The 14,001-nt window shown below is 38.5% G+C and overlaps 2 protein-coding genes across 2 annotated transcripts in view; both read right to left on the bottom strand.

Moving 5' to 3' along the window:
• LOC139034404 (protocadherin beta-6-like) overlaps positions 1-14,001 on the bottom strand; it is a 119,195-nt gene that overhangs the window by 17,043 nt on the left and 88,151 nt on the right. The window lies entirely within an intron of this gene.
• On the bottom strand, positions 4,492-13,953 carry PCDHB15 (protocadherin beta 15). The gene has a single exon (XM_020902907.2). It carries the CDS (start codon positions 12,858-12,860, stop codon positions 10,470-10,472), a length of 2,391 nt encoding a protein of 796 aa, XP_020758566.2. The 5' UTR covers positions 12,861-13,953; the 3' UTR covers positions 4,492-10,469.

Genomic DNA, 14,001 nt, shown 5'->3' with positions numbered 1-14,001 from the left:
TAACCTGAAAATTTCTGTTTTCATAGTAAGGAAGAAGGGTAGAATATGTATCAGTAGGCAAATCCCAGGATCTGTCATAGTAGGGCAGAAAGAAAATTCCAATAAGTACCAAAGTCAGTACAAAGTCACAAGGACCACATGCATTGCATATAGTGGAAATTAATTAGAAACAATAACAAAACTAATTCCAAATACACTTACTTGCATATTAAAACATACATTTAACTTCAGTCTGAGATGTCACAGTGGAAATGACACAGTACACATATGCGAATCACAATGAAAGTATAATTACAAGCTAGGGTACCACTTCAAAGATGAGAGAGACACTGATAAAGCATTTCCCTATTTGCAGCATTTTAAAGATTCCTCTTCAGGTATTAATTTCTTTATGCATAACAAAGAAGAGCTGTACCTGAAGGTTTTCCCACATTCATAGGGTTTTCTCTCCAGTGTGAGTTTTCACATATTTTTGGAGTATTAGGGAAAGCGAAAGAATTTTCCACATTCTTCAAATTCCTGTCTCCCAGTATGAGTTCTCACTTGATGACTAAAGGATGAGAAAAACCTGAAGGTTTTCCCACACTCTTCACACTGGTATGGTTTTTCTTATGTGTTCTTATGTATGCACTGAAGTGTTAGGATTCACATGGTTTTGCAAGAATTAGATACAAATTAAGATTTTCCTGCACTTCAAATACTAATAAGAGTTCTCTTCAGTATGAGTTCTCACAAATTTCCTAAATGATGAGAACAGATGAAGGCACTCCTGCATTTCATATATTCACAGTTTCACTCCAATTTATGTTATCCCATGTACAGTAAAATGTGAAGAATAAAAGAACATCACAGTGTCTACAATTATAGGGCCTCTCCTCAATATTGGTCCTCATATAGTTAATTAAAAGAGGAAGGGAGTTGTGCATTCCTTACATGTATAGAACTCATTTCTAGTGTTTTCTCACTTGTCAAATAATCTTTGAAGAATAAGTGAAGGTCTGAGTTGGAAAACTGTCCCGTGCTGTATGCCTCAGGAAGAATCAACAAATAAAGGATTTCTAATTAAGGGCAGGCACCAGAATGACACAAAGGACAGAATTCCCTTCTCAAATTGCAGCAAGGCTAGGGAGAGCATGAAGACAAAAATACAAACTGTACTGGTATTCTTTACATCTTCTGAGTTATTTAGATTTATGACTTAAATGAATAATTCTTTTCTGCCAATAAATAATTTTGAATGAGCTTTTACATATAGATCTTCTACTAGTAGAACTAAAGATAAAAGGGAACAAGATGGGAAGGCAGAGGGTATGAGAGTAAAGCAGTGTCATTTACCATTTTCATTATTAGGTGATTCACTCAGGTTTAGTGAAAATCCAACATGGAGTGAAAGGAGGGGATTACTATCTGCTCTGGGTCTTTTTAAAAATTAGTGAATGTTAAACAGTTTGCCCAGGAGAATGATAGACAATGTGTCTTAGTAAACAGGGATCTAAAGTACCCTGGAATTTACTGGGAAAATTGTTTGTGGAGACTATACTTAATTATTGCTCTTTTCTTACAAAAAAATGTAGTTTTGAAATTTGTATATGTCAACTAAAGTGCCTTTGTCTAAGCTATTTTAAAAAAAAGAATAAGTGAAGGTTTTCCCACATTCCTTATATTCATAATACTTCTTTCCAATTTGAGTTCTTATAGGTACTTTTAAGGAATGTAGAAGAAATAAAACTTTCTCATTTTCTTTTACATTCATTGGGTATATTTTCAATATGAATTCTCACATGTGCCACTAAAAAATGACGGACAGTTGAAGATTTTTCCCCATTTTTTGCCTTCACAGAATTTTTCTCTAGTGAGAGTTTTCACATTTTCTTAGAGATGAAAGAAATGGAAGGCATTTTCACATTCTGTAAATATAAAGCCTGTCTCCACTGTGAGTTCTTACATACAGCAGTGCATGAAGAATGAATGAGCGCTTTCCTACATTTTGTATATTCACAGTACTCTTCTCCAATGTGAATTTTCACATGAATCCTAAAATACAAAGAAAAGCTGAAAAGTTTTCTACATTCCTTATATTGTTAGGACTGTGTCCAGTGTGTCTTAACAAGTGAATGATTAATGAAGGCTGTCACAGATCTAGTGAATTCACAGAATTTATCTTTAGTATGAGTTCTGTTGTACACATTTAAATTTGGAATCAGGCTGAAGACTTTTCTATATTGATTATTCTCATTATATATCTCTCAAGTCTGAAATACCTTCCACATAGTAGATTTCAAGGTCTATCTGAAGTATTTTCCAATTTGACCATATTTACAGAAATCCTTCACTAAATGAATTCCTGAATGTCTCTCCTGTGTCTTGCACTGATCTGTGCTGTGGCAAAAATGGTGATAATTACATGCTAGGCAGCTTTTCACATTACAGATGAAGCCGTATAGTAAGTCAAGGTAGGCTGTGATAGGTAAAGGTTGTGCATTCCTATTCTTAGAGGAGATACTATCCCAAAATATTATAAGTAAAAAGTCAATTTAGGATATAAAATGGAATACCAAAAATTACAGAATTGAGCCAAAAGAAAACAAACAAAAAAAGGAGAATAGACACAATTATATAAATAATTGTATTAGATGTAAATAGAATGCACTATCTTATTAAAAGGCAGAAATGATAAGACTGGATAAAAAAGCAAGATCCAACTCTATGCATGATAGTTCACCAAAGATGAACTTAAAATATAAAGAGAGAATAAAAGCAAAAGGATCAAAATAGATATATTATACAAACCCAAAGCATAAGAAATATGGGTAACTCTATTAATATCAGATTTAAAGTATTACTAGAAACAAAAAGATATTTCATAATGATTAGTGTCAATTTATCATGAAGATAAAATAATTCTAATGATGTGCACATCTAACAACAAAGCTTCACAATACATAAGGTTAAAAAAATGCTAGAACTGAAAGAATAGACAAATTCACAATTAACAATTGAAGAATTAACATTTTTCTCCCAGTAACTGATAGAATGTGTAGGAAAATGTGGTAAGAATAAAGAATATTTAAACATTATGAAAGCAATTTGGTTTGATATTTATAAAATACTAAACACCACAACTATAGAATACACATTTCTTTCAAGCATACATATAAAACATATCAAGATAACCCATATGTTAGATAACAACAACAAAACAGCAAAACTCAATTAATTTTAAAGGAGTGAAATTGTACAGAGTAAGTTCTACGACTAAAACAGATCTATTTGGAGTATCCAAAATAATATCCCCAGATATTTGGAAATTAAGTCATACTTCTAGTTAAACAGTAGATCAAAGAAGAAATCAACAGGGAAATGATAAATTCAAACTTAATGGTAATAAAATCACAATGTATCAAAATTCATGAAATGCAGCTTAATGCATAGCAAGAAATTTATAGCTTTAATTTTTATTTTTTTACATTTTAATATGTATTAGGAAAGAGTCAATGATCTGAGCTTTCAGAGAAACTACAAAAAGAATAGAAAATTAAACCCAAAATAGGTATAAGAAAAGAAAAACATATGAGTAGAAATCAGTGAAACAGAAATAGGAAAATAACAAAGACAGGTTGGTTTAAAAAAACAATTAATAAAATCATTATACTTGGAGAAGGAAATGGCAAACCACTCCAGTATACTTGCCTAGAGAATCCTGTGGACAGAGGAGCCTGGTGGGCTGCCATCTATGGGGGTCACACAGGATCAGACACAGCTGAAGCGATGTAGCATTAGCATAGTTACATAAGGAAATGGCAACCCACTCCAGTATTCTTGCCTGGAGAATCCCATGGACTGAGGATCTTGGTAGGCTACAGTCCATGGGGTCGCAAAGAGTCAGACACGACTGAGCGACTTCACTCACTCACTCACTCACTCACTCATACATATATAATTCCAGTATGTAATTGGAAATTAAGGAATAATAGATTTGAGTTGCTGAATTTATTTTGTCTCTTTTAAAGTGATAAATCAGGATCGAGGGTTAGTAAAGTTGAAGAAAGTTCCTAATCTGAGTCATTACTAAGGCTTTATAATATTTTTAGTTACTTCTCTAAATAAAATGGTGTATAAAAATTGTAAAACATAATAAAGAAACAAAAAGGCCTCTCAGTAATCTTGCAGATCAGGTTAACATTTTTGGTGGTCATCATTCTAGCATTTTTCTATGAATGTGTAGTATTCCTTTACAAAAGTTCTTAATTAAAAATAAATTTTCCACACACACAAAAAAAAATCATTATACTAACTGCAATACTGATAAAGGCAAAAGGAGAGAAAACATATTTACCAATATCCAAAAATGAAAGAGGGGCACCACTACAGATCATAAATATATTGAAAATATAATAACAGAATATTATCAATAACTTCATGTATTACCATCTTAGATAAAATGGACGAATTGTTTAAAAAACACGAGTTACCAACTGACACAAGTGTAAATAGAAAACTGGAATTGCAGCATATTTATTTAAGAAGTTGAATTTGCAATTCAGAATTTCCCCACAAAGAGAATGCTAGCCACACATGGCTTCTGTGGTAAATTCTGTCAAATACATAAAGAAACAATAAATATCTCTTTCATACAGGAGAGGTGGAATAAGAATTGTCAGCTCATTTTATGAGATCAGAATAACCCTGAAACTAAAACTGACAAGAGGATAATGTGAAAAAATATATAGGGAAACAAATATCCCTCATGAACACAGATGCAGAAATTCTCAACAGTGCAAATTGTAACCAGCCAATAGATAACATTTTCACACCACTGCATGCCACCTGGAAGAAAAACATAAAACAATTTGCCTGATAAATCAGCCATACAGGTGCTCTTCCGTTCCCAGTCTGCAGGACTTCAGTTTGTCGGATCTCCTAGGATCTTTGTATTCTTCTACTGTTGCCACTGCTACCTCAAGCTTGGAATGGAGACAGACTTGATTCAGATCTCACCACTCAGATTTCAGCTGTGACCACCATCACTACTGCTGTGATGATATTTGAACTTGCAAGATAGAAACCACCAACAGGACCAGGGCTAGGGGAAGGTAAGCATCTCAGAAGCAAAATTAACAGGTCAACAAAAAACTTAGGAAGTAAAGATAGATACTACTTAATTCAATATTCAAAAAAGTCAAACTTAATGAAATAATTTATGATGAAACAAAATATCAATATTTTAAATAAAGACAGGATCCAACCCTACACATGAACAATTTGACCTCACCCTAATTCCAGCCCTGATACATCTTGATATCAACTTTACTCTTTCCTGAGCTCACTATAGAAAAAAATGACCAAGTCTGGTTTACACTTCCCTCCTCAATGGTAATTCTATTACATACATTTATGCATTAAAGGAAAAAAACATCTTTACAGTGTGGAAAAGCTATCAAAAAGCTATGGAAAAGCATTGTTACTCTGGTATATTATCTCTGCATGCAGAGCATCTCTACCATCTGCTAAAGCTACTCCCCCTCACCCCTGCCACACACATACATACACACACACACACAAATGCACACATATACAAACATACACAAATATACAAACACTGGGTGAAACTAAGGAATTATAAAACTTTTTGAGGTAATTCCATCATGTATACTGATATATTTTTATTGATTTTTCATGATTATGCTGATAAACTGGAAGTAACACTCTTTTCAAGGTATTCCAGATCAGTCAAAAAAGATGTAAGTAGGAAGCCTTTGGAGATGCCTTTAAATTCTACACTTTACCAATAAAGTACTTGTAAAGTAAGATAGGAAAATAGTGGCTACTGACACCTTGAAGCCTCAAACACACATCTCTGTATATTGAAAAGGTTTTCAGGAATTTCTGATCCTTTCATCAAGCATATTCTACCAAGACATATAGATTGTTGATATGCTTATGAAGATTTTCAGGACTCATATGTAGTCAATTTATTTTACTAAATAAAATTTTTGGCTGTGCCACTTCCATGCCTGAGAGGGAAACAAATGTTCTGGTTTGTTTCATAAATAAACTTCTAGTCATCTTGTGAAGACACCACTGACGCATGCTTAAAACACTTTTAAGCTACACTAGCTGGCATTTATCAGGTCCCTTTCTCATTCTGTTTTCCAAAACTCAATTTTTAGGGTTGCTACCAGCCAGAAAAATTCCTTAGGAAGTTCAATTATTTGTGTTATGTTTTTATTAGTCAGATTGAGAGATGACCAAATAAAGATATAAAGTCAGCCATGGAAACTCAAGAGTACTGTCCCTTGATAACACCTAAGGGAAGGTAAAAGTATTTTTTTTGACAAGCATGTCATATATCTTAAACAGACAACCTAGGACCTAATCAGACAACTGTGTGAATCAACCTTACTCACAAGAAGGAGAGAAGAGATGTGTCAGCTTGGAATGCATTTGTCTATAATTAACAGAAAACCTGACTACAATTGTTTAATCACAGAAGAGTTTATTTATAAAGTGCAACATAAAGCCTTGGAGGAGGTAGCATAGAGATGTTGTGGTAACTTGACAATGCTGTAAGAAATTCAGGGGCTTTCCATCTTACCATACTTGGTATATATAACCTTTGTTCTATGGTATTCATCTCATGGTTGCAGGTTGGTTGCTTCAACTCAAAGTTTACTCCTCAATACCAATGCCAATTAAGAAAAAAGGAAAATGGGAAAAATCCCAAGGAACATGCCACAGCAGATTATCCCTTTCAAAAATATTTCGCTTAAGCCCAATTCCCAATTATACTTTCATATCATTAGCAATAATGGAGTGATATGACATTCCTATCTGCAAGAGATTATGGGAATATGAATATTTTGGCCTGTAGTAGGGGAAGGCAAAGAAAAATAGGCTTGGAAATAGCTCTGTTGATAGCCATTTGTATTCATGCTCTATAGCTACTATTAACAAATTATGACACAAATTTATTATCTTACTGTTCTGGAGGTCTGAAGTTAAACTGGGCTAAAGTTAAGGTAGAATTATATTCCTGTCTGGAAGCAAGGGAGAATACATTTTCTTGTCTTTCTAGCTTCTAGAGGCTATCTGCATTCTCTCACTGGTGGCTCCTTTCTGTCTTCAAATTCAGTAATAGCTGGTTTAGAGTTTTTCACATACTACTACTCTGATACTTTTCTGCTTCCCACTTGCACTTATTAAAGGTTCTTGTGTTTCTAAGCCCACCTGGATAATTTAGAGTAATCTTATTATAAGGTCAGCTGTTTATCAACCTTAAATCCATCTGAAATTTAAATTCCCCTTTGCCACATAACAAGATATTCACAGGTTCCAGAGATTAGGACATAGATACTCTGTGAGATCATTATTCTATCATAGTCCACTCTCTGGTCCCCAAAGATTTACAGACACCCCATACAGACACCCCATATAAGAAATATATGTAAGGTCCTCAAAGATCTCATCTCATTATAGTATTGTCTCAGTGTGTATGCCCAATACAAATAGTGTACACCTATGACATCCTTGGCTTTCTTTCCTAATTTTAGCATCTTTTACAATCTGAATAGGCTGAGAATTTCTCAAATCATCAAATTCTGGTTCCTTTTTGCTTAACAGTCCTTTCCTCAATCTATTTTATCCTTCTCACATTTTACTATAAGCAGCAAGAAGAAACCAGGCTGCACTTTCAACCTATGCCTGGAAATCTCAGCTAAATATCCAAGTTCATTGCTTACAAGTCCTTTTTCTCTCACATTTCCACGGCAGGACACAAGTCACCTGTTTCAGCCACTATGTAGCAAGGATTCCCTTTCCTCCAGTTTCCAGTAACATTTTCCTCATTTCTTTCTGAGTCCTCATCATTAGTGACTTTAACATCCATATTACTACCAAGTCTCCTAAGGTTTTGATTTAGGTATTCTACATGGCAGTATATGTTTTCTCAACCATACTTCCTCAACTTACTTCCTTCTGAATCTTTGCTAGCAGAGTTATTAACATTTATATTTCAACCACTAGTCTGTCCAAAGCAATCTAAGACTTTTCCATCATGCTCTTCAAAATTCTTCCAGCCTATGCTTGTTACTCAATTCCAAACCAGTTTGCATGTTTTTAGTTATTTGTTACAGCAGGACTCCACTTCCAGGAACCAAAATCCATATCAGTCCCGGTTCACTCAGAGAAACAAGCAGCAGGAGATACATGTTAAGAGATTTATTGCAAGGAAGTGACTTATTTGATTGGGTGAGCTGGCTAGGCAAATCAAAAATCTGTAGAGGAGGCAATCAGAAAGGAAAGGCTGGAAATCTGGGGCATCAACTGAAGCTGCTGCCCACAATCAGAATTTCTTCATCTCCAGAAGACTCAAAGCTGCTTTTAAGGCCTTTCAACTGATTAAATCAGGCCCATCCAAATCATCTAGGATATTATACATATTTTAAGACTGATTACCAACCTTAATACCTCTGAACCTTAATTTTCTATTGCAGTACAACAGCATATTTACGGGTTCTAGGGATTAGGATGTGGATGTCTTTAAGGGGCCATTCATTACTCTGCCAACCACACCAGGTTCCTGGAGATAGAGTCGTCCTGACAACAGAGTTGATTATTTCTTCAAATCATTCAACTCCCTCACCAACATATCTTTACTAAGTTGTCTTTGCTTAAGTAATGTTAATTCTACAATGGATTTCCTTTCAAATTACCTATTAACCAGAACAATGTCATATCCAAAGACAGATACTGGAATGCTGTGTCATCAATATCTCCTCTAGGGGCAGAATTTAGAGCTCACTTGAGAATTTGTTTGTAATAGCAAGGGACAGTTGCAGGCAATGTATTGCTTGGTCATGTCTATTGACATTAAGAGTATATGGTGTATGCATGTGTGCTCAGTTGTGTCTGATTCTTTATGATCCTGTGGTCTGTAGCTTGCCAGGCTCCTCCTCATGGAATTTTCCAGGCAAGAATACTGGAGTGGGTTGCCATATCCTCCTCCAGGCGATCTTCCTGACCCAGGGATTGAACATGCATCTCCTGCACTGCCTGCACTGCAGGCAGATTCACAAGAACTCCTAGTTGAAAAGGACAACCTTATTCAAGGTACACGTGTACCCCAGTGTTCAAAGCAGCACTAATTACAATAGCCAGGACATGTGAGCAACCTAGATGTCCATCAACAGATGAATGGATAAAGAACATGTGGTACATATACACAATGGAATATTACTCAACTACAAAAAGGAACACATCTGAGTCAGTCTAATAAGGTGGATAAATCTAGAGACTATTATATACAGTGAAGTAATTCAGAAAAACAAATAACATATTAACACACATAAATAGAATCTGGAAAGATGGTATTGATAAACTTATTGGCAGGACAGCAAAGGAGATGCAGACATAAAGAACAGACTTTTGGACACAGTGGGGGAAGAAGAGGGTGGCATGATTTGAGAGAGTAGCATTGAAACATATATATTACCATATGTTAAACAGATAGCCAGTGGAAATTTGCTGTATGATGGCAGGGAACCCAAATCCGGTGCTCTGTGACAACCTAGGGGGTGGGAGGTAGAAAGGAGCTTCATGATGGAGGGTACATATGTATACCTACCGGTGAGTCATGTTGATGTATGGCAGAAATCAACACAATATTATAATTATCCTCTAATTAAAAATATTTTAAAAAAAGAGAACTCATTAGTCATTGTGGGTATCATTAAACTCTTAACAGGATCATAACTTCAGGTAGATATAAGGAAGAACTTATAAGTCTTCAACATTAAATTAGAACAGAAAGAATAGATGAAAAAGATATACTTTCATGAGATAGCATGTATTTTAAAGTGAAAGTCCAATGATTACAAGAGTGATTTTGAAATAAATAGGAAATTATACATGTTGCTATCTACTGATAAAACAAAAATCCAAACAGAGCTTGGAAAAAATTGAACATAAGTAACAGAAGAACCTAGCAGGTATAGTCCATAGGGTCTCAAAGAGTGGGATGACTGAAGCGACTTAGTACAGCACACAAATATAAACTGATTCCATTCCAAACAGAAGAGGCGTTATAGAAAAGTCATAGCTGTGTAAATAACAAAAACTTAAAAAGCTTCCAGTAATAAAAAAATGAAATATGATAAATGAGTCAGACATTTTTACATCGTGTTATATACAGTGAGAAAAGAACTTTTAAAAGTTAGAATTACTTTTATTCTGAGAGGCTTTCATATTATCATTTAGAAATACTAAAAATTTAACCAGTAGTACGAACTTTCCTGATATAAAATTTTACTGACAGTAATTGGAAAACTAATTATAGGGCAAACAGGCCAACAAAACGAAGATTAGCATTACTATGAAAAACTTTGAAAAGAAAGACGAGTAGAATTATTACTACCAGGTTAAAAAAGGGAAAGGTGTAAGAGATAAAACTAATGTACGCAGTTGGAGAAGTTTCAGATGCCTAAACGATTCTGGAAGGTTGGACTTCCTTCTGATTTCCTTTCAAAGTTTGATTCTAGACTACTGGGTAAGACAGGCTTCAAGAATTTGAACTCGCCGGTCCCAGTTCCTCCCGTCAGACACACCTCATACTGGTAGCTCTGCGACAGGGTCCCCGTGCCGCTGACGTCCACCAGGTGGCCCGGGAAGTGGCCCTCGGACACCGGGCAGCTACCCGCCGAGCCCGCACCGCCCCTCCTGCACAGCCGCACCGCCACGAACACCAGCACCGAGAAGACGAAGAGCGACGACACCGATGCCAAGGCCACCACCAGGTAGACAGTGAGCGGGTCGGCCGGCGCCGCGGCCGCCGCTTCCGCTTCCGGGGGCGGCAGGTAGGGCTGCGAGAAGCCGTCCACCAGCAGCACGTGCAGCGTGACGCTGGCCGACAGCGGCGGCTCGCCGTTGTCCTTGACCAGCACCACCAGCCGCTGCTTGGGCGCGTCGCGCTCGCTCAGCAGCCGCGCCGTGCGCACCTCGCCGTTGTGCGCCCACACGCCGAACAGCCCGGGCTCCGTGGCCTTGAGCAGCTGGTACGACAGCCAGGCGTTCTGGCCCGCGTCGCCGTCCACCGCCACCACCTTGGTCACCAGGTAGCCGGGCTCGGCCGCCCTGGGCACCAGCTCGGTGCAGGGCGCCGAGGCGTTCTGCAGCGGGTAGAGCACGAAGGGCGCGTTGTCGTTGGCGTCCTCCACGAGCACGCGCACCAGCGCCTGGCTGCTGAGCGCGGGCGAGCCGCGATCGGCGGCGCCCACGCGGAACTCGAAGGCCCGCAGGGCCTCGTAGTCCAGGGACGTGAGGGCGAAGAGGTGGCCGTTGTCTGGGTTGATGGACACGAGGGAGGCGAGGGGCACGAGCGGATCGGGCGGCGGCAGCAGCGAGTAGGTGACCTGGGCGTTGGCGCCCGCGTCTGTGTCTGTGGCGCTGACGCTGCCGATGTGCAGGGCGGGGCTGTTGTTCTCGCGGACCCACAGGGTGTAGGAGGTCTGGGTGAAGGCGGGGGCGTTGTCGTTGACGTCGGACACCAGCACGGTTATGTTGTGCTCGGTTTTCAGCCTCGGTGTCCCCAAGTCGGTGACAGTAATGGTGATATTATACTCAGCTTTGCTTTCTCTGTCTAGCGCCCCATTTGTTACCAGCGTGTAGAAATTCTCTTCAGATGGTTTCAGAATAAAGGGGAGATCATCCTGGATGGAGCAAGTCATCTTTCCGTTGTCCCCTGAGTCTCGGTCTCTAATCCTAAACAGGGCCACTTCTGTCTCGGGGGAGTTTTCAGGAATGGGGCTGGTAAGTGATGAAATAGTTAGTTCTGGGGCGTTATCGTTAATATCCACCACCTCAATGAAGACAGAGCATTTTCCAGAAAGTCCCCCGCCATCAAACGCATCTATATCCAGATCATATGAGGATACTGTCTCAAAATCGAGTTTTTTAATTAGTCGAACTTCTCCCGAAAGGCTGTTTAGCTCAAAAGTTGGGCTCATCTCCTGAGAACTATAAAACAGGGAATATGATACCTCTCCATTTGTCCCACTGTCTAAATCTCTAGCAGAAACTTTGACAACTAGGGCGCCTACGGGACTGTTCTCTGGGACCTGCACCTGGTAATGGGCCTGCGCAAACTCAGGGGCGTTGTCATTGATATCCAAGATCAAGATTCTGACCTGGGTGGTACCAGATCGAGGCGGAGAGCCGCCATCTAGCGCTGTGAGGGTTAATCTGAGCAAGGCCTGCTTCTCCCGATCAAGCTCTTTGTCCAGCACCAGCTCTGGGTATTTTCTACCATCCCCCCGGTTGCGGGTGGAAACATGAAAATAAGAATTGGGACTGATACTGTAGTTTTGGATGTTGTTGTTGCCCACGTCCAAATCCTGAGCATTTTTCAGAGGAAACACTGACCCAGGAGGGCTGTTCTCTGGGATTTTCAAAGTCATTTCTCTTTCAGGAAACTCAGGAGCATGATCGTTTATGTCTCTCACCAGTAGCTCAGCTTGAAATACTCGCAATGGTTTTTTCAGTAACACTTGAAAATGCATTACACATGGATCTGTAGCGCCGCACATCTCCTCCCGGTCTAGTTTCTCATTTAATGTCAACTTCCCAGTCTGCAGATCGAGCTGCAACCGGGGTTCGTTATCCTCAGAGATCACCCGGGCTTCCCGCGCAGCTAGCTCCCCCACTCCGAGCCCCAAGTCCTTGACAAGGTTGGCCACAAACGAGCCGGTCTCTGTTTCCTCCATCACGGAATAGCGACGGGATTCCCAGCCTGCAAAAGTCACTCCCAGCAAAAGAAAAAGGATCAGGACTTGCCTTTGTTGATGAAAACGCTCCCCTCTAACCTCCATCTTTACTTCCACAAACGCCTTTCCAGGATCAAGGGTCAGCTCTATTTTAGGGAGCGATGAGACTGAGAATGTGATGGTTCTCCCAGTTGCTAACCTCTCCGGAAATGTTGGTGAGTAGCATTTTCTGGAGACTTGTGAGCTTTGCTTACATTACAGTCTTTTCGCTTGCGCTGGAGATCTGATGTAAAATTGGGAGCATTTCCTGGGCATAGTTTTTGGACGCCTTAGCCTGCAGCGCCACCATGCGTTGTCTTCGAAAATAATTGCTACAATTGTATTCCCTCTTTATAATAATCTAAAAGGCTATTAGAAGCTTGAAAATGTTTTGGGGAAGATTATATAATCAGAAAAATATCAGGGAATCATAATTATTCATACATCATTCAAGGAAGTATGATTGATATCTATATACTAGGTTCTGAAATACATCAATAAACAATCCAGACATTGTCCCTACCTTCTAGAACCTGCTGTCTAGGTGAGGTGCTTTGAGGAGAACTTAGAAGTGAAAGGACACTTAGTGATGATCAGTCATCTTCATCTTGTAAAAATAACAATACAAGCCCATATGATTTACTAAAAGTCTCTCCACGAAACAGAAGGAATTCCTCTACATATGCTTTTAAATTATATGTACCCTATGTGCCAGAATTGTGGTTTCCATTGTTTGAATCACATAAAGGAAAAAGCTACCATTTAAGTCCAGTTTATAATACCTATTATACATAAGGTCAGAAAATTAAGATTTTATGAAACTTTCAAACTATGCAAAAATGCATATGAGGGCACTTCCCATCTCTCTTATCCTTCTCTTTTTCCCTAGCATTGATCATTGTCTTATAAAGCATGTATGTACATATTTACATATTTGTTTCTTTTTTGTGTCATCATTGAGTTTGAGAACTTTGTTTTGTTCACCTTTACACCCACTAACATAGAGAACAGTTCCTGGCAGAGCATTCCTGTAGATACTCAACAAGTATTTGTTGACTAGATCAACGAATAAGTCACAATTAATTTTAAAATTCTGGTGGATGGATTCTCCTCCTAATATAGAAGTCGCCAGTTTTGTTGATATCCTACTTCATTATATGAGCTGGATAAACAAGGCAGCATGTTCTCAAATGTTTTTTTTTCCTAT

This window comes from Odocoileus virginianus, chromosome 3 (assembly GCF_023699985.2).
Source record: "Odocoileus virginianus isolate 20LAN1187 ecotype Illinois chromosome 3, Ovbor_1.2, whole genome shotgun sequence".
Lineage (NCBI taxonomy): Eukaryota > Metazoa > Chordata > Mammalia > Artiodactyla > Cervidae > Odocoileus > Odocoileus virginianus.
This window is presented reverse-complemented; position numbering and strand designations above follow the sequence as displayed.

Excerpts from the sequence above, each read along its gene's own strand:
- PCDHB15 (XM_020902907.2), bottom strand. The coding sequence starts at position 12,860 with ATGGAGGTTAGAGGGGAGCGTTTTCATCAACAAAGGCAAGTCCTGATC.